At 42.9% G+C, this 24,628-nt stretch overlaps 2 protein-coding genes across 5 annotated transcripts in view; one reads left to right on the top strand and one right to left on the bottom strand.

Annotated features, from left to right (window-relative positions):
* The window catches only part of LOC114795237 (serine/threonine-protein kinase MARK1-like), a 28,402-nt gene extending 10,780 nt beyond the window's left edge, over nucleotides 1-17,622 (top strand). The window contains exons 4-18 of one of the 4 annotated variants that reach the window (XM_028988192.1): nucleotides 6,858-6,906; nucleotides 7,130-7,195; nucleotides 7,298-7,368; nucleotides 8,567-8,623; nucleotides 8,733-8,969; nucleotides 9,056-9,175; nucleotides 9,331-9,430; nucleotides 9,637-9,749; nucleotides 10,754-10,913; nucleotides 11,358-11,533; nucleotides 11,807-11,895; nucleotides 11,986-12,141; nucleotides 12,389-12,640; nucleotides 13,775-13,819; nucleotides 15,011-17,622. In XM_028988192.1, the coding sequence (XP_028844025.1) occupies nucleotides 6,858-6,906; nucleotides 7,130-7,195; nucleotides 7,298-7,368; nucleotides 8,567-8,623; nucleotides 8,733-8,969; nucleotides 9,056-9,175; nucleotides 9,331-9,430; nucleotides 9,637-9,749; nucleotides 10,754-10,913; nucleotides 11,358-11,533; nucleotides 11,807-11,895; nucleotides 11,986-12,141; nucleotides 12,389-12,640; nucleotides 13,775-13,819; nucleotides 15,011-15,353 (2,034 nt within the window). In that variant the 3' untranslated portion in view covers nucleotides 15,354-17,622. Of the gene's footprint in view, nucleotides 1-6,857; nucleotides 6,907-7,129; nucleotides 7,196-7,297; nucleotides 7,369-8,566; nucleotides 8,624-8,732; nucleotides 8,970-9,055; nucleotides 9,176-9,330; nucleotides 9,431-9,636; nucleotides 9,750-10,753; nucleotides 10,935-11,357; nucleotides 11,534-11,806; nucleotides 11,896-11,985; nucleotides 12,142-12,388; nucleotides 12,641-13,774; nucleotides 13,820-15,010 lie in introns of all 4 variants that reach the window. The other 3 variants (XM_028988191.1, XM_028988194.1, XM_028988193.1) reach the window with 3 other exon arrangements.
* A 69-nt stretch (nucleotides 17,623-17,691) lies between these two features.
* On the bottom strand, nucleotides 17,692-22,006 carry LOC114795238 (leucine-rich glioma-inactivated protein 1-like). Its single transcript, XM_028988195.1, has 8 exons — nucleotides 21,702-22,006; nucleotides 21,544-21,615; nucleotides 20,966-21,037; nucleotides 20,800-20,871; nucleotides 19,961-20,032; nucleotides 19,697-19,866; nucleotides 19,292-19,456; nucleotides 17,692-19,219 (listed from the first exon to the last, which is right to left on the bottom strand). The coding sequence occupies exons 1-8, from the start codon at nucleotides 21,860-21,862 to the stop codon at nucleotides 18,402-18,404; spliced, it is 1,602 nt and encodes a 533-aa protein (XP_028844028.1). The 5' UTR covers nucleotides 21,863-22,006; the 3' UTR covers nucleotides 17,692-18,401.
* Nucleotides 22,007-24,628: the final 2,622 nt, after the last annotated feature.

The following is a 24,628-nucleotide window of genomic DNA, read 5'->3' as shown; positions in this document are numbered from 1 at the left end:
TTTTAACACTGTGATGCCTCAGCATGCCTGAGCATGGCTCAGCTTTCATCTTCGTTCTACAGGCCATGTGTTGTTGGAGGTCACTTTGCCTCTGACTGAATGCATAATTATTCACAGTGTCCTTTCTTCAGAAAGCAAGGCTCAGAAACAAAACTGCACTTAGTCACTGGTTGTTTCAACGGCTGAATAATAACAACAATTATCTATTCATATGGTCTCATTGTGGCATTTGTTTGAATGGATGAGGGTTTGGAGAGCTGTGGAAGCTGAGGATGATGAGTAGATGCAGATTGTCCAACGGCCAACGTAATTGCTGGTTTTGCAGCGTCCAAAGGACACGTTTGATTCAAAGCTCTGCTGTAAGATTTATTCGCCTAAAAATAGGCAGCAGGGTGGAATATGGACTTTTGTCATAGGAGATTCCAGATGATGATTACTGTGTGGTACACTGCCCCAGATAATGTGTGTTCCATGCATAACTTGGCTACATTCAGCAGTAGTCTATCATTCTAAATTAGCGATGGAACTGAGAACACCATTTAAGTAGAGAATCCTCATATCGTTCATCTTCAACAGAATTTTTGTTCTCATAAGCAAATGAGAGCTCATGAATATTAAAAAAGGCAAAACAGCTTGTTTCATTCTATAACCAAATCATGTAAATGCAAATGGGCATAGAAGACCACATGTGGGCTTTATTTTTCACACTCAAACTAAAGCTAAATGAATTTGACAGTAGGCATTGATGGCTCAGAGCAATGACAAAACATTGAAGAAATGCAGTTGGTGGCACCTTTAAAAGCCACGTCATCACTGTGCCTCCTCCAGGGGACTCACCAAGGGCCTGTCTCCTGTGCCTGCACTGCAGTGGTGTCTATCTGAGAGACGGGAGACCAGAGCCAACTGGAGCGAATGGGCTATATTTCAGAAACTGTCAGAATTACATAACCTGATTGGTTTCACGCAATACATATATTGATATTTAAGGTCATATTAACAAGCTGTTAGATTCCCGTCACATTGACAACAAAATGGAAATGAAAGAATTGTTTGGATCATTAGAGTGCACTGATTGTACAGCAGTCCAAATTTATTGACAATCCACTCTTTTGCAACATCATATCGTGGTGAAAAATGGCATTCTGCTGAGGCCAAGGCTGCATATTGACAGTGGAGTAGAAGACTACTGAATGTAATACAGTAGTAGTGTGCAATAGTTGCAGTAAAAAGTCCAATTGTTTGTTATACAAAGTGAATTAACTATTAACCAGGTAAAAAAGGGCATTTATAATAAATTCCATTGACAGTAAAGAAACCATCCATATGTGACATTTGACAGCCACAACAATGCCCAACTCAGAGACACTGGGTCTGTGATTAAGTAGTTGCAGTTTTCGTTCAGCACAGTATAGTTGAGTAAGTGTTTCTTGATCACTCTTTCAGGTGCGGCTTAAAGCCACTCTCAACATCATGTGGACAATTCTCTACATGATGCACACGACATTTTGATAACACAGGTTACTTTATCCCAATAACTAGTGTATAAGCATTCAGACTAAACTATTGCACAAATGTATAATGGGTGTATAAATTGTGCAACACAAATAATGTTACCAATATATGCAACTAAAATGACCAAGATGGCGTATGGGACATGTTGCACGGACAGCAATGTCACTGGTCTGGAATCTACATGAATGCTGTTAAGTTTAATACATTTAATACATTTAATACAACTAAGAGTTAAAATGTGGTCCATTGTATGAATATTTTAATTAAGCCTGATGCACTATTCAATATAACATTTATAAACTGAACTTTAAATGTCTGAGTTATGATAATAATTTGCTTTGAATTTCATAGAAATTAGTAAAAAAAGATTTTTGTTTACCGTGTTTCAAATGATGTTCCACATAATCTGAGTAACCAATATATATTATTTTTTGATGATCTGAAACATTCAAATGTGACTAACAAGGAAAGAAGTAATACATCAGAGAGGGGGCAAACACCTTTTCACACCACTATAGCTGAGCCACGTGATGCAGATTTTGAGTGTGATTTTGTGAGTGTACTCAGTTACATTACCCTTGGGGAATACAGTGTCTTTCTGGGTATCATCTGTCTTGCAGACCCTCAGACCTTAATGCAGCATGTCTCCTGCTGTCTGCTATTGATTGCTTTATTGACGACTTATTCCCAGACATATGAGGTTCATATTAATACAAAAACGGTACATGTTGGCAAGTCACTGAGCATATAGTAAGATAAACAGAAATAGCTTTTTTGGTTTGGAATATTGATTAAATGTATTTCATGATTTGCATTTTGAAGGTTATCGTGGGCAGGATCATTTAGCTCAGCACTTTTGTTGTGAGCTGACTCATGGTTTTGTGGTAGGTTGAGACTGAAGGGAACAAGAGAGAGTTAAAAGGACAGAGACAGAGAGGGCAAAAGAAGGGACAGAAGCTGTTTCTTGATTTAGGGCTTGTGCACTAGATTATTTATTTATTGGTTGGTTTGTTTCTTTGGGTTTTGAGGTGGCTGTGGTCCTCAGCGCCCACATGGTGGTCTGTAATCTGCCCTGGTTCTTCCTTTTTGCAAATGCCACCCTGGTCTCTATTTACAGACACTTGAAACCCTGGGCTCTCCATCTGGTCTCTTCTGGTCTCATCTGCAGCATGGTGCAAGACACCTGGCAGAACATCACGAGCACAGCACTGTACCACTGAGCATTTTTCTGTCAGACCTGTGCTCCAGTGCTTCAGATACATACATAGACAGATACATCTTGTGTTGCAGCTATATTTAATGAAGTTTGCATGCTAACCGGCTAGCAGCAGCCTATCCTTTCTCATAGTTCCCCTTTGTACCTCAAGAGGCAGTAGTGAGATACTGTAGCATCAAGATTGCCCTCCATCACACTTGAGAGTAATGCTGCCCCAATGGTAGCAATGGCTGAATTCTACATTAAAGGTCCCCTGACATGAAAACGGATTTTACTTTTATATAGGTCTTAGTGATCCCCTAATACTATATATAAAGTCAGTCATGGTGCAGAATTACAGCAACGTTTCCCACAATCCCATAATGCAATTTTTCTGTGTTTGTCTTAAATGCTAATGAGGAGGAGAGGGGCGGGACAAGGAGCAGAGCTGCCTATAGAAGTGAGCGGGTATTCGAAGAAATCTTTACAGAATTCAAGTCCTAAACAGACCACCTGGCAATCTTGTCACAGGAAATACTACTCACACGAACAGAAATGTTGACAGTGGTGTATCTTCATGAATAACTTTCTAAAAATAGACTCAATATCTCTCCATGGCTCTACCTTGAAAGAGCAACATCTTTCTCCCATGCACCAGCTCTGGTTTAGCTGTGTTTGCATGCATCTGCAGATGTGCTGCATCAATCCCATGTGGCCTTCATCCACAATGGTTTTACCATTGAAATATGTTTTCTGTGGGTATCAGTGAGCTGAGCAAGAATTTTAGGGTTGTTGTGAGTATGTGAAAATATGTATGGGAAAGGACATCAGGTAGATGGAGTTGGCAGGTTATTCCTAATGATGCTGGGTTTGAAAGTATATAGAATCACCATGAATTCAGAGAACAGGACATAAATACAGTATTTCAATTAAGAGCCATCAAAATTTGGCTATATATATATCTATACATTGGAAAAGTTGCGCAACATGGAGTGAAAGAAGGAGAAAGAGAGAAAGGTACATTCTTGTTCACAGTTGCTGTTTTTCCAAATAGGATATTTATAGCATAGATCAGCCTTGCAGCAAGAGACAGTTTCTCTCTCGCTCTCTCTCTGATGATGACGAGGAGGAGGAGGAGGAGGAACCATGCTAATCTCCCTGTGCTGGCATGGTAGCTGTGGTTTTGGTGCTGTTTATCCAGGCCCCTGGATGAGTGTGTACTTTATCCTGTGTGCTCAGCCCCCCTGAGGGTAGCAGAGGAAGTGCAGCACACCCATAGTGTGTCAAGGCAGAAATATGCAATTAGGCTTGTAATATTCTGGGAATTTTTGAGGACACTGTCCATGGAAATTAATGGTTAGTTAACCTAATTCTTGCAGATCAAATATATATGATCTGTAGTACAAAGTTTATCTATGGAGCACTTAATCAGAACTGTACTTAGCAGCTAGGTTGCTAGCTTCTAAATCTGATACATTAAATATGTACTAGCTAACACCATTTAATTGACATGGTGCTAGCTCGCTCGACTGTGAGCGACTGTGACTGTTCAGCCATATGCAACCCACTTTTCTGTTGTCATGCTGCAGTTTATGTTATAGCTTGATTTAACTTGCCATTTATCTAGTGTGGAATATTTCCAAAATTCCAGAGTTTAACTTCCTATGGAATGTTTCTGGAAAAAAACAAATTTAATGTCCATTCAGACTCATGTTAACTAAGAGGAGTTTGATGGTGTATGTATGTGTGTGTCTATTAGGGCATATTAAAATGACAACGGTCCATAATACCCCCTTGCATTGTCACTATTCACTGTCTAATTAAAATTGGAGTTGTGGGTTGAGCTGTGGGAAAAATCTCATGGCTTTTACGGACAGTAATTCCACACGTAGTCTGTCTGTGTAAGGCTTAAGTGAGTCCTTTGATCTCTAATGCTCAAGCAGCACACACACTCCTGTCTTGAGGCACAGTAACAGTGAGATGTCTTGATTGTGGTTATCCTGCTTTGTCTTGCTGTCTGAGCATACAAAGGCTGTTCTGTCACATAACAGGGATGCGGCATCTTCTGCCAGAGTGGCGCTGTGATGTGGGGTGATGAGCAATTTGACATGCGCATCTGTCCACATGGCTAAACGAGAATGTAACAATGTTTTGTGGCATCTGGTGGGAAAGTATATTTGGTGCGGTTTTTTTTGTGCTTTTTTATATATATAGAGGTGGGTGTTGGTTTCCGAATCATTAGCATTAGCCTAGTGGTCAACAGTGTTAAACCACTCAAACCTATATATTCTATATACTGTCAAAAGCTCTTCCTGTCCCTCCGGTTCTGGACTCCGCCTCCTTCCGCCCCATTTCTGCTTTCAGTACCTGCTGCTCCTGTGAGCCCACATGGGAAATGATGTCATTTTATGCTTCTGTTGTTTCCATCCCAAGCCACAGAATGACCCTGACCTTGCATGCTAACTCCCAGTCAGTTTCTGCCCATCCATCATTATCTTAATGGGTGGGCTTATAAAAGAAATGACCATGGTTATTCCTACTTTTTACATGATTTAAAAATAAAGCTTTTTTTTTTTTTTTTTTTTTGCTTCCCTGTGCATTTACACCTTTAGCCCTAATCTGCTTGTTTAGCCAGCCAGTGGTCTGATTATGCTTAGCCTCCCTTTGAAAAGTCCTTGTGCTTTAGAGCCAATAAATCTCTCTCTCTCTCTCTCTCTCTCTCTCTCTCTCTCTCTCTCCCTCTCCCTCTGTTGACGGTGCAGACGTCTGCAGCTTGTTTAAGTGAGGCATTAGTCAGGTCTGCCTCTGCGCACCTCAGCTGATGGATCGTATTACTCTCTGCAGTGGAGAGTGCACCAGTGCCCCTGGTGACAAAACAAAATGATGCCTCATCATACCTGAGTAATTGCTCCAGTTAATGACTCGGAATGGGACGCCAGACATGGCATTTTATACGACACCCCACCCGGTATAGCACCATTCAATGCGGTCAATGCAGCAACTCTTTCCGAGCAGAACATAAGGGAGGTGGATTGTTGCTCCCAAATGAACGCAGATCACGTTCCTGCCTTAGGGACATGCTCTTTGCCCTGTTGTGTTGAGTCAGTTGTCTTTCTGGAAGGTTCTCTGTCTTGAGGGTGAATTTGTGGACCCCGTCCAGGTGGACCCTGTTTTGCGGCGGTGCTGAGGTGGCTGGTGCATTGTAATGATATGGTGTAGCTGAGAGCTGCAGGGTTGAGTGTGTCCCTCATGTGGAAGAGCGAGGCCAGGGGGTTACTGGCTCCTTTCATGCACAGTCATGTTTTGGGACGTGTAATTCCAGCCCTTATCTGCGCACCGGAGGAATTAATGCTTGCATCTTGACGCAAGCATTGCATGCTTGCATGCTTGCTCTTTGTCAATGGCTTTGTTTGAACTCAGCCTCTACTTTGTGCTTAGACTCAACCACTCACTTTATGTCGAGTTCTATCAGGTTTCCTTTAGGGAGGGGCATGTTGCTATTCAGATTCCTGCTCCCTCTGACCTTTCACTGAGAGGAACTGCTGTGAGCAAGTGCCAGCGATCAGAGTTGTGGGCGTGACGGAAGGTGGACAAGGTCTAAACATGTGAAATGGGTGGTAGTAGCCTAGTGGGTAACACACTCGCCTAAGGACCAGAACACCCGGGTTCGAATCCCACTTACTACCATTGTGTCCCTGAGCAAGACACTTAACCCTAAGTTGCTCCAGGGGGGGACTGTCCCTGTAACTACTGATTGTAAGTTGCTCTGGATAAGGGCGTCTGATAAATGCTATAAATGTAAATGTAAATGTGAAATGAAGTACAACAAAACTAGAGTGGTGTCTGCAGTTTACAGAGTGAGAAAATATAGCTTGTCAGGAAGAAGTGGGGTTATTGGGCTACTTTGAGGAATTGTTTTTGGACCGTGCTGAGCGAATTCTGTGAAATGCCTCCTGAAATCTCGTGGCCCTTAATGCAGATCGACAGCACATTGTTTGATAGCCAGCCATGCGGGAGGGGATGGGAAAGCGCTCGTCTTGTGGACTCCACCGTCCATCATATTTATGTAGTCACCCGAAAGTGATCAACTTAAATGCAGGGTATTATGAATGTCATATAATAAATGCTGTGCGTCTGTTTGCCTTTACAGCTATTTAGAGAAGTACGAATAATGAAGCTCTTGAATCATCCAAATATAGGTACAGTATAAAAATACATAATTTTAACACTATCAGTCAAGACTTAACTTATATAGACAATTACACTGTACTATGAAATAACACACATGGGATAATGTAGTAAACTGGTAAACAAAGCAAATGTTACACTTTGTCCAAACATTTGAATGGTATTGCAAATATTACATACAGTTTAAATTCATGAATGATTATAATTATGCCTTCTCTGTTCCTTTTTTTACAGTTAAGTTATTTGAAGTAATAGAAACAGAGAAGACACTTTATTTAATAATGGAGTATGCCAGTGGAGGTGAGTAAAGCTGTGACTTTTTTTGTGACTTTGCCAGTACAGCATTCAGCGACATGTACCAGCATGCTGTTTTCCTGACCTCTACTCTGTCTCTGTCTCTAGGTGAGGTATTCGACTATCTGGTGGCCCATGGACGGATGAAGGAGAAGGAGGCACGGGCAAAGTTTCGGCAGGTGGGCCTATTCCCCCCAGACATGATTTAAACAGAGGCTCATTCACCCAGCCACTCAATAGCACGCTCCTCATATTCCACATTGCTGCAGCAGTGCAGCTTCCATTCAGCCTGTAGGACTGCACACATTGCAGGCCTAGAGTCAGTTTATAGGTTTTTGTTTAAGAGCAGGATTTGGGAAATCTGGTGCAGACAGTGACTGTCCCCCCCTTGTCTGCCCCCTTGTGGTTATATAGTTTACTGATCTGAAACAGTTAATGGTCGGGACTACATTTTTGCACTCAAATACAAATATAGATAAAAGTTAATTAAAACAATTAATGAAGATACTTATTTGCAGGGACACCCTGTACTTTGGGCTAAATCAGTTCAGAAATATTCTTAAAACCGGCATGTGTGAAGGGTTGTGACTGCTACAGGGGTGCTTTACTGCTCATATTTGATGTGGAGGAGAATCAGCAATAAATAATGTTCATGTTGATGTTTTATTCATGATAGTGCTGACATGCATAACATAATCGACAAATTCACCACACAGAAATATTGCAAAAGAAAAAATATGCAAATTGTGATACAGTGCAGCAGTTTTACACATGCATTTGACAATTTATAAAAATGTATTATTCTTTTATATACATTACTGAATATGTTTCTGTTAGCCTTCAATTCTCTCTTTTTTTTTTGCCCAACATTTTGTATAGACCAGGCCTCTTCAAATCATAGACACTCACTCTATAGTAATTCTAACTACAATAAAAACTGAAACAAGGCCTGGATTAAACACTCACCACCTCATATACTCACCGCAGAAACGAGCACCGCTGCAGTCTATGGATGAGACATTTTGATTAGGTCATCAAGCATCCTCGCGAATTGAGCAAGTTTGCTGTTGGAGGAGCGTTGCTCAGTATTGCTCCATGCTCTGCTCTGGATTGGGCTGACAGGGTGCTGGGCTGCGGTGACTCAGACATGAGATTCAGCGCAGACCCTGAGTTGGTGTGAAGCTGTGGTGAGCGGCAGCATGGCAGCTCATTAAGGGTGGAAACGGGGAATAGTGAATCGGGAGTTCTGTCTCACATGGCATGTGGTTGTTCTTCACACTCTTAATGCCTCCTCACACCTGTTTACATACACGCGTGGACTACATACAACTCACCTGTACACCTGTTGTTAAGGTTCAATGTATGGTTGTCTTTCAGATAGTGTCTGCGGTGGAATATTGCCATCAGAAGAGGATAGTGCACAGGGATCTGAAGGTAAGACTCTGATCCATCATACCAAACTGTCAATCTCCCTGTGGCATATATATTGAACTTGCTCAAAATGAAGATTATTTATCTGCTTCTGTGCCGTCACCCCCTGCAGGCTGAGAACTTGCTACTGGATGCAGACATGAATATCAAAATTGCAGATTTCGGCTTCAGTAACGAGTTCACCATCGGGAGCAAACTGGATACATTCTGTGGCAGCCCACCGTACGCGGCGCCTGAACTGTTTCAGGGAAAGAAGTATGACGGCCCTGAGGTGGACGTGTGGAGTTTAGGAGTCATTCTCTACACACTTGTTAGTGGATCATTACCTTTTGATGGTCAGAACTTGAAGGTAGGTGCGGCTGCCTACCTTGTTTTTTTTTAAAAACAACTCCTCATTTTTGTTGCCTAATTCAGATTTAACTGTTTATGGAGTAGGAGCTGAGGGAGAGAGTGTTGAGAGGGAAGTACCGCATCCCTTTCTACATGTCAACAGACTGTGAGAACCTGCTCAAAAAGCTTCTGGTACTGAACCCAGTTAAACGAGGCAGTCTGGAGGTAATCTAATTTCTTGTTCCATATAAAACCCAACAACATAAATTGTTCATACAATCCTTTGTCATAAAATGTATAACATAGAGTCATTCAATTTAGCAAGGTTATTATTTATTCTGATATAAAATGCTGTTATTTTACATTCTCACTTTCTTTAGCAAGTGATGAAGGACAGATGGATGAATGTAGGCTTTGAGGAGGAGGAGCTGAAGCCTTATAGTGAGCCTGAATTGGACTACAGTGACACCAAAAGGATTGGTGAGTAAATACTCCTAGGATCAGGCCTGTCAACAAAAGCTTCTAAAAAAAGTATGACTAAAACTAAAGTGGATACATATTTATATAGGAATATATTTATTTTAAACTGATCTCAGATCCAATTGGCTGCCACTTAGTAGTTGCCTTCTAGTGCACTTGTGGCATATTTATTCCTGATCCCTTTTTGTGCTATTCCCCTTTTCCAGAATTGATGGTTACGATGGGGTTCCCTAAGGATGAGATCACAGAGTCTCTGGTGGGACAGAAGTACGATGAAGTCATGGCCACTTACCTCCTCCTTGGAAGAAAACCACCAGAGGTTAGAACCCAAGTGGCGCAGTTCTAGTGTTACCAGTTAAATGAGATCAAACTCACACTGATGGTTTATGGATGTTGAATAGGGAGCGGCAGAGAGGATGAGAATAAAATAATCAGTGGTCTGGTGCTTTACATGGAGACGTGAGTGTTTCAGATGGACATGTAAGATGCAGTGCAGGGCATTTGTATCAAGCAGATCGTACAGGTATTGTTCTGCTGACAGTCTTTGTGCATCTTCTTTCCCCGTATTTTTTAGAGTGCTGTCATACCACTGAGGAGAGGCATTTTTGTATTTCTGTCAAACTTGAGTTTATTAAAAATTGTTCTGCATTTGCACCAATAAGGGTTCTGTGCACAGTCACAATTGTGTCCCTTGATACAGTAAATTTGAATATATTATCCTGTGCCTAATGTTGAATAACTGATCTATATATTCGTTGTTACAAATAAGGAACAAAATAATGCTTACCGATATATAGACAGACAGAGTGAGGACTGACAGAAAATGGCACTTATAAAAAGATATGGTCCTCATCAAGATCAAGCATAAATTCCCTCTACAAGCAGAATTGCAATATGGCCAAATTATGCTTATTTTTGGTATTGGTTACATAAACCTCCATGCTACAGGCTTACTGTATTGACAAGCATAACAGAAACTCCTTTTCATCTTAGTGGTATTTGGCCTCCACTTTTCCCCACTGTTGTCAGCTGATAACAATGCTGCAGTGAAAACCCTGCAGTGATCGGCTCATTTTTTAATAGGTATATTTCTTAAGCACGTTCTCCTGTCCTGGTAACAGACACCAGTAATTCCCTGTTTTATCTAATGCTTCCTTCACTCACAAATAATAGCAACTAGATGCTGTTAGAAAACCGATGTGGTTTTTACTTTGGAATGTAGTTTGGAAGCCCTGTAGATAAGTTAATTCAGTTTGTTCTAGTGTTACTATTAATTGTATTTTTGTATCTTTGTTTTTTTTTAACACATTCATACATCACCAGTTTGAAGGCAGCGAGTCTGTGTCCAACAGTAATCTGTGTCAAAGGCCACGACCCAGCAGCGACCTCAACAACAGCTCCGGCCAGTCCCCTGCCCACACAAAAGTCCAGCGCAGCATCTCGGCCAATCAGAAGCAGCAGCAGCGACGCTTCAGCGATCATGGTGGGGATGAAGGGCAACCAAGTAAAGTAACACAAACACGGTTTCCTTCTCGCAGCTCTCTGATTGTGCAGTGCTGTCTGGCTCCACCTGCTGGTCGGCTGGCTGACTGACAGGCACCTCAGTGCATGAGTGGTGTGTGAGGGTTGCTGGTGGCTAGCTTGTGTTTGGCTTGGCTTGGCATTACCTGTTCTTTCTGTTTTCTGCGTAACGTTTTTACTTTCTGTATACTGCTATAAATGTATTATCTATCAAGGATTTACAAAATTGTGGCTTGGTTTGTGACCCTGTGTAAACCTGCCTTGACTAGGAAGATGTCTGCACAGTAACGCTTAGTATCGGTTGCAACGCCGTTTCTGTTATGTAATAGAAAAGTCCGTGCTGAGTGAAGATGTAGGGTGATGATTATGGGTGCACTTTAATCTGGTGTGTGTGTTACTCTGGCAGTGGGAACTTCGCTGCCACCAGCGACAGCTTATGCAAAACGTGGCCCGGCCAGCAGTGTGGAGAGCGAGCACAAAGAGGAATGGGACGGTAAACAGCTCTCTACAGGCTCCAAGGCGGATGTGCCGGCCTCCCCTCTGGGCGTGTCTGAGAGGAAGAAATCAGCTGTCACAACTGGGGTAAAAACTCTCTCTCCACAAACGCTATTTCTAATGTTCGTGCCAAATGGCAAAAATCATTCCAATAATTTTTCCTCTCACAACCCCTGCTGAAACAACATATGCCCCACCCCTTGTCAACTGGCTTTTATATTTTCAGCCCTAATCTATGTGTATTCATTTTGTTGAAACTCTGATTCAGGGACACTTACATTAACTAAATTTGATCAACAACATAGTTGGAAATGTCACAGAAACAGAATGGCAATCAGGCCATGTGGTATCTTTTTTCAGACGAATGGTGGCATGACACGTCGAAACACCTATGTTTGTGATCGCTCCACTGACCGCTATGGAGCCATCTCTAATGGGAAGGACAGTAGGTGAGCGCTGCACTGTGATCATGTACATTTTGTCATGTTTTGTCCCCCCACCCATCTTTTTCTTTTTTTTTTTTTTTACTTCTGTTACAGTCTGACTGAGGTTTCAGCTGACACTCCATCCTCGGCTGGGGCGTCATCTGCCCAGGCTTCCACCAGACCCCGACATGTTAAATCCATGTCTGCCTCAAGCCACCCCTCCAAAAGCACCCTGCCCCCCATTGAGGACAATAGCGAGTACAAATCAAGGTGAGTTTACCTGTTCACACCCAGCCAATTAGAAAATGTGCAGCTAGGTATTACTATAAGATATAGGGTGTGTGGAATATTTATTTACAGACAAAACAGATACAAACGAGACAGGACTGCTTGGTAGACATCTTCTTGATATTTCTACAATAAATCAAACAGCATTAAAGAGAGTCTAATGTGAATTTAATGCAAATTAAAGTCCTGGAATTTAAATTTAATTTAAACATTTACATGTACATTACAGTTCGAGCCCTCGTGCTCCCTCCACCTCGCCATCAACGCACAGCATCAGCACCCCAGACCGCACCCGTTTCCCCCGCGGGACGTCCAGCCGCAGCACCTTCCATGGAGCGCAGCTCCGGGATCGCCGCAGTGCCACGTACAACGGTCCGCCTGCCTCACCCACCCTTTCCCATGACACAGGGGCCCTCGCCCAGTCCCGCAGGGGCACCTCAACTGGTATCATCAGCAAGATCACCTCCAAGTTTGTGCGCAGGTGTGTATCTGCTTTGGCATTGTCTTACTCAGCACTTTTCTGTTCTTCAACTCCTACCTCCTCCCTAAATGCCTTTTCAATTCTCCTGTCTTCCTCTGCTTCTTTTTCTCCTGCTGTGCACAAGGAAAATGTCCCTAGCCTTCATATGCCTTTGCTCATCTTCTGTCATTTTCATCACAGCTGAAATATCAAACCTTTGGGCAAAACACTGTTTTGTGAGACAAAGTTTGTCTCAAGTTTGTCTCTTTGATCTATTTTTTTATTAAAATGGTCAGCAGGTATGTGCTCCATTTAGGTTAGATGTGTAAGCAGCACTATGCGTATTTACATTTACATACACAGCATTTAAGAGACGCCCTTATCCAGAGCGACTTACAATCAGTAGTTACAGGGACAGTCCCCCCCTGGAGAAACTTAGGGTTAAGTGTCTTGCTCTGGGACACAATGGTAGTAAGTGGGATTTGAACCTGGGTCTTCTGGTTCATAGGCGAGTGTGTTACCCACAATAAAAATGCTCAACTGTCATGTTCTCTTGTGTTGTAGAACCCTATCTTTCAGGTCATCCCGGAGGTAGGAGAACAATCCAGAATGTTCAACGTTTTTTCCTTATATATATATGCTGTGCAGTCTTCTCCCCAAGTCAGTGATACCCACGGCTATAACGAGTCCCTTTTCCCTCGCCCCTTTTGCCACAGTTTCCCACACTTGCCCCTTACTGGCCTAATTTGCTCTGGTTGTGATGGACCCTGAATGACGAACGAACACGTTACCTTCCTGCGCTGACACTGCACGGTTACCCCCGGCTTCCCCAGTTATCCCACTTCCCCACTCACACAGCTGGCACGGCACCCAGACCACCACCAGATGTCCCGGCCGCCTCCTGTTCTGCCCAGGTTTTGCTGTTCTGGTTTTGTCCAACTGAGTCAGCGTGTGGCTGGATCACTTGTGGGTGTGCTGTACATCTTTTGCGTTCACTGTGCATTCAGGCCAGGCTGAGCTCAGATGGGTGTCTCATGGAAACTCATTCAAGCTGCCGGAGCATCCATCCTTTTCTTTGCGTCTGCCTGTGTGTATGTGAATGTGTCTATCTGTCTGTCTTTGGACACTGAATTGTATACTTTGATTACTTTCGAGGGTTCCGAGTGAAGGTGAAGCCAGTGGCAGGACAGACACTACAAGGTGAGGGTTCACTTGACTCCTCACCCACAATGGCCTTAATTCGGTGTGTCTGTGTGTGTCTCTCCTCGTCTCTGTTTGTACACTCTTTGCCTTCTTGTAATTTGGTTTAAAATAGTTTCTTTTCAAATGTAATTCTTCATTCAAGGTGTCTATTGGTCTGTTGGCATCATTGGTGTTCAGTTTGTGTTTGTTTTAAACAGAATCACGATTTTTCCTACTTTCCAAAAAATGTATTAATATTTTTATAACAGTGCTATGTCACATAAGACATGATAAAGCAGATACACTCAGGGTTCCTACATGCAATAAAAACCTGGAAAAGTCATGGAATTTCAGAAAGGAATTTTGAAAAGCTTTGGAATACAAAATAAACATATACATTTATTATTGACACATAAATGTATAATGAAGTACATTATGTACACATGAAGGTCCTGTAAGACTGTGCAACTACAACTACAACGTTTAAAACTAGGTCTGTAGTATCTTTGCTTCCTTTATGTAGTGAACCATGTCACGTGGTACTGCGTGCATTGCTTCCATAATCCAGAACATCCACAGTCTCCTTTTAAAAGTCATGTAAATTACAGCGGATTATCTATGCCAAAACCTGATGGAGTCCCATTTTACTGTCGTTTAAATTAAGTTTTTCAGGGTTGTCATAGATTTAGTTTAGCAATATTTTGGTCAATTTGACTTTTTGGTATTTCACATTTGCATGGAAATTTCACAGAATGTATGGTCATGAAAATTTGCCTTAGAGTAATTGTAAAGTTTTAAAAAATGTGTAAAAACCTTGTACGCCCTTTAAAGTTATTTGCCGAGGAATCTCGCTGTTCAGTCATTTCTGCAATTTCACTTTACATGAGCATTTGTCACATGGCAGAAAGGACTGATGTAGGAACACCATATAGGCCTGCTGCCAAGTGTTGGCAGATGCAACCCCAAATCCTCCAAAATGTGCCAGGGTGCACACACAACACTGTAAACGCTGTCTGAAAAGTATCCAGATGCTACTAAGTCCTTCCATCTTTACAAAATGATACATGGTAGAGTACAGCAAGTGCATCTACCACATGGTATGATCTGATGGCGCCCACATAGGAAGGGTGGAGGTAGGACCCTTCAGGACTCGAGTTCCTGTTAGATACCCTGCCTCAGATTTACTGACTGTCTTTTTTTTCTCTGTAGGAGCACCTCTGGAGACCCCAAAGAGGAGAGCAGGGACTCCAAACCCCGATCACTTCGCTTCACCTGGAGCATGAAGACCACGTCCTCCATGGACCCCGGGGACATGATGCGCGAGATCCGCAAGGTGCTGGACGCCAACAACTGCGACTACGAACAGCGCGAGCGATTCTTGCTTTTCTGCGTCCACGGCGATGCACGCCAGGACAACCTGGTCCAATGGGAGATGGAGGTGTGCAAACTGCCCCGCCTCTCCCTGAATGGCGTGCGCTTCAAGAGAATATCAGGCACTTCTATAGCCTTCAAGAACATAGCATGCAAAATTGCCAATGAGTTGAAGCTGTGAGATTTCAAAATGAAAACATATTCACGCCACAGCAAAATGGACACAGGGATAAACGTCACTAGTGTTCAGTCAGAGGCAGACCCATACATCATATGAAAAATTTCCAGGGCTTTGCCACGAGATGAGGGGAGGCAGCTGCTGTCTCAGTCAGTGGAGACAATGCAGATCAAAACAACAGCATCAAAAAAGATTTCTTCCTTGCAGTCATTGACAACTAGATAATAATTGAGCTCTTACATGCAGTGTGTGGCTTGAGGATGACCAGCTCTGCTACAACATCGCACACCTCTTTTTTGTGAGACCTGTATCTGTTATATCTTTTGGCTGAATGACCATTTACGACCTAAAGGTAAAGAATCGTTGTATCACCACATGTACAGGTTAAGTTATAGGTAAGGCTGTTTTATTATTTTAATTTTTATTCTGGAGCTGTATTATATGGGAAACTGTATGCATAACATCTGCAGGTACTGTATAGCTGTTTTGACTTGTGTACAGGAAAAAAAATGTCTACATGGCAGTATCTCACAAAAGTGAGTACACCCCTCAGGTTTTTGTAAATGTCTTATTATATCTTTCTTTGGGACAACACTGACGATAAGAAACTTTTTCTGTCCCCTTCAAAATAACTAAACACACAGCCATTTATGTCAAATCGCTGGCAAAAAAAACTGTGAGTACACCCCTAGCTGAAAAAGTGTCAACATTTTCTGTGGCCACCATTATTGCCCAGCAGTGTGTTAACTCCCTTGGGTATGGAGTTCACTAGAACGTCACGGAGCTGGTTATAGACCTTGCGCTTCTCCCAAGGCGAAGACATTTACCCTCAGTTTCTTTAGCAAGGCAGTGGTCGTCTTGGAAACGTGTCTGGGGTCGTATCATGCTTTAATACCGCCCTGCAGCCAACTTTCTGAGGAGAGCGGATCAGAATGCCACAGTATGTTGCCGTTCATGTTCACAAAAAAAAATCACAATCAGATCGTAACAAGAGTTCCTTGCCATGAGGTGCCATGTTGAACTTCCAGTGAGCAGTATGAGAAAGTGTGGGAGCACCTGCTCCCCACTCACACATGAGACCTTGTAACACACATGACACATGACACCATGGTGGGAAAAATAGGAAAAATCTAATAAAATATTTACAAACATGTGAGGGGTGTACTCACTTTTGGGAGATACTGAAAATATCTAATTATTGTGTACCTTTTTGAGATTTATCGACATTGTCTTATTGACATCAATAAGAATGTTAACCTGCACTCTTTGAATTTATTTTTTTTTATTTTGTAAAAGAATCGACACAATGAGACCATGTTTCACACTTTGAGAAGAAAATGATGCTCCTCCATTTACGTTTGTTTGTAGTATTTAATCACTGGCCTAAAGGAAGGATGGACAGAGTAGCACTGTGGAGTGCATTCGTGTTTTGACAAGATGTCTTGTCGAGATCCCTCCAACCAGTAGTACTTTGAGAAAGTCCTGCTAAACTTGCACAACTTGTGGTGGATCATGCTGAGCGTGCCCAGCATACAAACTTGCAACCATGTTTGATTTTCCTCTGAAAAGTGATTTGTACAGTTAAATGTTTTTTTCTTTCCTTTTGCTTGTTAGTGCTAGATATTTTAGCAAAGATTATTTATATTTAATTCCATTACAACATGCCTGTAATGCGCTGCTCTATGAAACATTCTCTGTTGTCTGGAAAAAAAGGGGATTTCCTTTTTATTTTCTTTTTTGTTTGTAGGATTTTTTTTTTTTATGTTCAACCACTTGAAATTGTGCGGTGCATTTTTGTTCTGTTCTTTTATTCTGAGCCCACCATCAGGATTACTGTGATTTTTTTGTAACTGGCATCATAGTCACTGGTTATCCTGTGATTAAAAAGAAAAGGACATGATGCAGACATTTTTAGGCCATTTACGAAAAAAAAAAAAATCTAAAAGCTTAAATTCTACAGGCATTAATACATTGGCAATACATTCCTCAGTCTTTACCCTTAACTACATCCAGCAGGCAACCCCACTAACTGACCTACACTTTTTGCAGGCGCAAAGTACCAACTGGAGTAAGTGTGAAGTTGTTCCTGTGATGTCCCTGTTTCTAGAGGATGCTGGTTCTGTTGCCTTAGCTGATGACACGCAGAGATGAGAGATGTGAAATGTAACCCGAGCCAGTTCAGACTGCTCCAGTGCTCATACAACTGTTGATTGTTTTAAATGAACCTTAATAGTCTCTCTGGTGCACAACATTAAAACTTGAAAGAAACATCTGATGGACGTCTTGGTTATTTTCTTTATGGGTGCACTGGTTGGAGGAAAAAAAAAAACATGGAGTGGAGTCACGTCTATCTACCATGGCTTTAATCTTTCCTTTGGCTTCCAAGAATGCACATGTGAAATCTTGTACTCGTATGTTAGTCAAAATCGGTAACAAACACACACATCACGTCAAACTCGGCTCAGTTCACGTGAGCAAAATGGCGATTAGTTCCGCGTCTACTCATCTTTTCCATTAAAATCGGTAATCGTGTTAGGTATTAACATTTTATACAAACAAGCAACATCAAGAAAAAAACAAAACACTTTTCTTCAAACTACAACATTGTTGTGGCGACTTTTAACCAAAACTACAAATCTGTGTTCATATCAAATAGTTTTCCTCAAGAGTGGTCCCCCATTTACTTACAAAAGTTTCATTTGTAAACAACTGCACGTGGAAAGACGGGAAAAACGTGTAAACATTCCATTTGGCAGATTGGCTTCCTTCAGACTGGTTAATAAATACGTTTTAAAAAGTTTTACCGCTATCCATTTCCCATAATGTATATAGAACTATCTGCAAAAGTATGTACAGGTTGAGTTAGAAGCATTCCGAATGGCGGATTATGCAAAGTACAGCACTTAGATGAAGGCGAAGCACGAGTGGCAATATTGAGCGTGACATTCTGGACGGATTAGACCTATGGATCTAATGCATGCACGGCGGGCCCCAAAAAAGATCAACCATCAGCATTGCTGGCTATTCGGCGCCCTGTTTTGTCTGCATAAATCAGTTGCTCAAGTCGATAATGAGGTGTTCGTAGATCTTTGTATTTCCTTTGAAACTAGAGGCCAGCAGGAACTCTCGGTTGTCGATGGACACGGGGCAGAAGGCGCGGGGCGACTGGATGTTCAGCTCCTGGAAGTGGACGAACTGGCCCTTCTTGGCGTCCCAGTGGTAGACCTGAGTGAAGGAGTAGTCGCTGCCCAGGATGGCGTACTGCCAGGCGCCCACCGTGAAGGGCTGGAAGACCATGGAGCCGCGCGACGGCATGGTCTGCAGCTCGTGGAACATGGAGCCGTCCCAACTCATCACGTTCGAGTCGCCGATGAAGCGGGTCAGGCAGATGTAGAGCTCGGCCTTCACCTTGAAGTGCTTGACCGCGTACACGTCCTCCATTTCGGGGATGTCGGTGCGACGCTCAAACTGCTTGGCGCCTTTGTTCCACTGGTAGACCACCGGCCTCTGCGAGCTGCTGGACAGGATGAGGTGGGGCTTGCCCGAGATGTCTAGGTACTCCACGTCGGTGTCACGGTACCACGGATGCAGGGACTGGTGGGAGTAGAAGCCGTTGCCGTTCCATTTGTACACGGTGGTGGAGCCAGCTTTGGAGCTGTCTGCAATTACGAAAAACGACTCTCCGTCCACTTGGAAGGTCTCCACGTCATTGGGCTTTCTGATTTTGAGGATATCGATGTCTTGGATCTTGATGAATCTGCTGTCGGAGATGTCCCGTTTATAAATGTGGGAGCCACCGAAGAGCTGTGCGACGATGATGTACAGCTGATTATCAATGATCAGGGGCTTGCAAATCACGGTGGAGGTGCCTGCAACCGAAAATGACTTCATTATTAAAAAAGTAACGACCGGCTTACAACTGTAACTCGTTCGGTGCTTACCGTCTATGTCGTCAAAGTTTCGGAAAACCATTTCAACGTGGTCCCACTCCAGGAAACTGCATTTCCCAATGAAAGGCTGAGCAAAGACCACGTATCGGTCACTGCCAAATGTGAAGGCCTCAACTGAGATTGACTGAAATTTCAGGGACTGGTACGATGCAAATTCTTAAACAAATATATAAAGGGGGAAAAAAGTAGAATCAGTAGTCATTCAGTAGACCTGAATATTAAAGATATTAAGATAATTAAACAGAGGAACCCCTAATGATTCATGTTATAAGTGCGTATTGGTCCACTGTCATATAAGAAACCACCAGTAGAGGGTGGACATGCAAACCGGTTGTGAGGCGAGCCCAGTAAAAGATAAAAGATAAAAAACGAAACAGCATCTTGTAAGCTCGCCACCTGTCGTGATACAGTCAAACGACTGCGGCGAAAGGTCATTGATCTTCTTCCCTTGGAACTGCTCGGGGCTGCTGCAGTAGATCTGGTCGACCGTGGCGTTGGTGAGGTACATCCAGTCTACCAGCCACTTGAGTTTACAGTCACAGTTCAACAGGTTGCCCCGGAGATCCCTGAAACGGGCCCAAAACAAATGTATATGTCGTGACACAGTAAAGGCCATGACATGAGAAATGGGATGATCTGAGGCGGAATGTGGGTACGTACACTTTCGTCAGGGCTTCCATCCCCTTGAACAGATCTTTTGGTAGTGATTCAAGATCATTGAAAGCTAAGCTCCTGCCAAAGGGGTAGAGCAGTATGTTACACCATTCCAGTACAGGTCAAAAGTTTGGACGCACCTTCTTATTCGATGTGTTTTTCTTTATTTTCATGTCTATTTACGTTGGTAGATTCTCACTGAAGGCATCAAAACTACGAATGAACACATGTGGAGTTATGTACTTAACAAAACATACATACTTTTTGTTAAGTACATAACTCCACATGTATTCATTCATAGTTTTGATGCCTTCAGTGAGAATCTAACAATATAAATGGTCATGAAAATAAATAAAACACATCGAATGAGAAGGTGTGTCCAAACTTTTGGCCTGTACTGTACACACAGGAACATGTCTTAAAATGAACTAAAAATGCAGAACACCCTTTCGCATGCAGCAACGATCAAGATCGTTCACGGCCTCGCGTCATCACTTCCTTGTTTGATTAAAGCAGATATTTGGGTTCGTGGGCGGTGCCTTTGGTTCCATTTGTGCTGAACCAGTAGGAGGAAAACAAGTCAAGGATCATAACCTCGCAGCGTGCGACCGGGCATAATTTTAAAGTCTGCGTTCAAATCTCTGCGGGGAAAAATTGTGTGTGTGCGCCAGACCAGACTTTATTACCAGGAAATTGTCCCTCAGCATTTCTGGCCCACCATGCCGAACGCGGTCGCAACGCAACTTATTTTTAGTTTTTAGACTTTTTTTATTGTCATACATTCGTATTTCCACCCTGCTTGATTGTGGCCAGATATGATTGAAGGAGTGACATTTCACACTTACAAATGAATGAGCGATTTCAGTCCTCGGAAGGCATACGGTGATATGGACTTGATCTGGTTGTTTTCAATAAACCTGAAGAGCGGCAAGAGGAAGGAAAGCGGGCGGGTAAAAACCTTTTTCATGCGCCATGAAGCAAGTATCATGAAGATGAGCCTGAGCCACTCACAAATACTCCAGATGGGGAAGACCAAGGAATGCATCTTCATTTATCAGATCAAATGAATTTGCTGTGAAGAGACTTTCAAAAGACACCGCACATTAAGTCCATACAGTAACATCACAGTTCGATACAAAAGCTGATGCTCTAAGATGCCGATCTTCAAAGCGCTCGGTCACCCAAACCCAAACTTTAACGCCGAATTTTCCTCAAAAGGCCAAATTCAAATTTAAATCCACAAAATCAGGTTCCGACTCCTAATAACAGCAATTCCACAAACACCATCCCTGTTTTTAATTCAAGAGAAAAATAAAATTGCATATGGAATTGATGGTGCATTTAGTTAGAAATGTGGGAATGCCGATTTGGATGAAGACTGGACCCCGATCTGAGGAGGAAGCGCGTTTATTCGTGACGCGTGCGTAATAAACGTTCGGAAGGGCCGGAGATGGGTGGGCGTCGTGGGGCATCGCGCTCATCTTTGTCTAATGAGAACATGGCGATCGTCATCGTCACGAACCCAGCGTGTCCCCCCCCCGCCCAAATCTCGGGGCTCTCCCCGGAACCCTGCGCGGACGCGGGCTCACAGCAGATGGAGAGCCGGCGCGTGGATGAAGCTCTCCTTCGGGATCTCGGCGAATCCGGACTTGACGAACGATCTGCGGGCGGGAAGACGGGAGAGAGTCAGGGGGATGGAGGGATGGAGGGATGGAGGGAGGGAGGGAGGCCACGCGTGGACACTCACAGCGAGATGACGTCGGACGGGAAGCTGCGCGAAATCGCCTTGGCGCCCTCGCACATGGCGTCGTCCTTGGTGCATGTGCAGAAGTCGGGGCAGCGGGGTCGCCGCGGTCTCCTGCCCTCGGCGGCGAGCAGCAGCAGCAGGAGCAGCGTCGGTCTCCCCATCCTCCCCTGCACATGAACCGGAGGCTGCGGCGTGGACCGTCGCGGACCGGCGCTGCTGCGTGGACGCGGAACGCGCGCCGACCAATCGGGCGGCGGGACGGGAGCGACTGGCCTGTCGGCGGGGCAGGTGGGATCCTCGGCGGGGACATCTCTCCAAGCCACGCCTTTCATTAAAGCCGCAGCGCTATAATAATTATTATAATCGCCTAATAATTACATACAGTTATGTTATGAGAATGACTCAAATACCGGGTTTCACCGTTTTTATTATGGTATTATGGTGCATATACTCCAGAAGGTTCTGAAGCGGGATCAGATAAATCCCTCTTTGCCATGAGGTCGTCCTCGTGTTAACACAAGTGAGAAGGTTGACCAGCACAAGGCTGGAGATCATTCTGTCTTCCTGTTTAATTTAGAATAGCATGCTTTAGGATGCTTTAAAAGGCGGGTGATGCTTGAAGTCATTGATGTTCATCTGTTAACCATGGTTACCTGCGAGGAAACGCGTGCAGTCATCATTGCGTTGCATAAAAGTGGCTTCACAGGCAAGGATTTTGCTGCTACTAAGATTGCCCCTAAATCAACCATTTATCAGATCATCAAAAACTTCAAGGAGAGAAGTTCAAGTGTTGTGAAGAAGGCTTCAGGGTTCACAAGAAAGTCCAGCAAGTGGCAGGACCGTCTCCTAAAGATGATTCAGTTGCAGGATCGGGGTGCCATCAGGGCAGAACTTGCTCAGGAAGGTGTGAGGGCATCTGCACACACAGTACAGCATCTGCATGTACAGTGAGGAGAAGACTTTTGGTATCATGAAGGCCTCAAAGAAGCCACTTCTCTCCAAACATCAAGAACAGACTGATATTCTTCAAAAAGTACAGGGATTGGACTGCTGAGGACTGCTGGGGTAAAGTCATTTTCTCTGGTGAAGCCTCTGTCCGATTGTTTGGGGCATTCGTAAAAGTGATGTCTTAAGAAGAAAAGCTGAGCGCCACCATCAGTCCTGTCTCATGCAAACAGTGAAGAACAATGCCTTTTCTTGGTGAAGAAGAATGCCTTTTCCAGCATGATGGAGCACCGTGCCATAAGGCCAAAGTGATCACTAAGTAGCTCGAGGAACAAAAATTTTGGTCCATGGCCAGGAAACTCCCTGAACCTTAATCCAATTGTGGACAATCCTCAAGAGGCAAGAGGACAAACAAAAACCCACAACCCCCCCACATTTCTGAATATCTGTCATTTCATGATTTGATTTATGTATTTATATATTTTGATCTGTACATATAACCTGTTCACTGTATTCTCAACTGTGAACATTAAGTTGTACATTTTTAGCAATAGTGAAATGAACATAATGAAAATGCTGGATGGATACAGATATATACATGTATCTGTTATATAGCAAATAAATACTTTGGTCAATTCATAGAATTATATTCATAGAGTCTTAATTTCATAAAGAATAAGATGCATGTATATTGTATAAGCTATGTTAATCATAATAATAATAATAATAATATCAAAGAAATAATACATTTCATTTCTAATAAAATTCTTTACATTTTATACAAAACCATACAGACAATAAAAGTAAGTAAATGATCGATGTGAGTAAACAGAAATGTTTTCAGCCTTTTCTTCTAACATGTCACATCATGTGGAGCCCTCAAGTGTGGCTGTTCCACAGTCATGGGGCCGCGCTGGAAAATGGCAGCGCTGCTTGTGTCTCTCGACTGGCCTGTGCTGTGTGTACTGATCAGAGCTGGCTGTCCCCTCAGTGTCAGTGAGTGACATGAAAAGAATCTGACCCTGGCCTGGCCAGCCGCTGCTCTGCTGGCAGCCCGTCTGTTGACTGCCTCCGCTCTGTGTGGCTGAAACACACAGGGTCTTCTGAGGAAGAGATAAAGGCGAGATTTCATGCCTTCGGGCTGGTGATGTCTGTTTACTGAAGACAGTCGCCATGCGACCAGCGCTCTGGTGTCCAAGACTTCTGAATGACCTTATGTGACCCTCACACATTGCCACAATCGAATCTGCCATGAATGTTGGAGTCATATCAACACAACAGGCACACAGATAATATGGATTACTGTTTTAGAAAATTGTAAATAAGTTGTGAGAAAGTCAGAAGATTCCCACATCATACGGGGAACAATTCTCAGGATGCTTTGTGTGTTTGTGACAAACAGGGAAATATTCTGGTGTCCACTAGATGGGGATAGAGAGTGACCAGGACCACGCAAGAATAATTGGTTCCATGCAAGAATAATTGGTTTAACGCAGATAACTCCTAATTAACACGATAGCTGTATGCAAATCAGTTGGAACATAGTTGTAATGCATAAATATATATTTTCCCATGGTATGCTGGTGTCGTGTGTGTACTTCAGTGGCAGGGCGATGTCACAATTTCTCTGTAATAAAGGTATCCAGTTTTATCATTGCGTTTGGACAGACGAAAAACATTTTTTAAGAACTATGGCTTAATTCTGACAAGTATTTTCTTATATTTTTGTCATACATTTTAAATTATGCATAAACTTTTATATGTTACAATCTGAAGAGGAATGCATTGTAAACAAGTAACTCCATATGCAACATATTTATTTTGTATATGTCATGATTGGTTCATAAGTGTTAATAAAAAACAGTTTTATACTCTCTTTAGTATACTCTACACATATTTAGCAGAGTAACCTGTTCACAGACACAGATCTGTCAATCTGTACAATTATTTTACAAACCAAACGTTGCTGTAATGCAGAATAT

The sequence above is a fragment of the Denticeps clupeoides genome, chromosome 8 (genome assembly GCF_900700375.1).
Source record: "Denticeps clupeoides chromosome 8, fDenClu1.1, whole genome shotgun sequence".
Taxonomy (NCBI): domain Eukaryota; kingdom Metazoa; phylum Chordata; class Actinopteri; order Clupeiformes; family Denticipitidae; genus Denticeps; species Denticeps clupeoides.
This window is presented reverse-complemented; position numbering and strand designations above follow the sequence as displayed.

What these genes read in the sequence shown, in the direction of transcription:
- LOC114795238 (XM_028988195.1), bottom strand. Translation starts at nt 21,862, where the DNA reads ATGGGGAGACCGACGCTGCTCCTGCTGCTGCTGCTCGCCGCCGAGGGC. An exon ending in CCGTCCGACGTCATCTCGCT is followed by an intron (nt 21,616 to 21,701) that starts GTGAGTGTCCAC and finishes TCCCGCCCGCAG; the next exon opens with ATCGTTCGTCAAGTCCGGAT. An exon ending in GCGCCGGCTCTCCATCTGCT is followed by an intron (nt 21,038 to 21,543) that starts GTGAGCCCGCGT and finishes GTCTTTTGAAAG; the next exon opens with TCTCTTCACAGCAAATTCAT.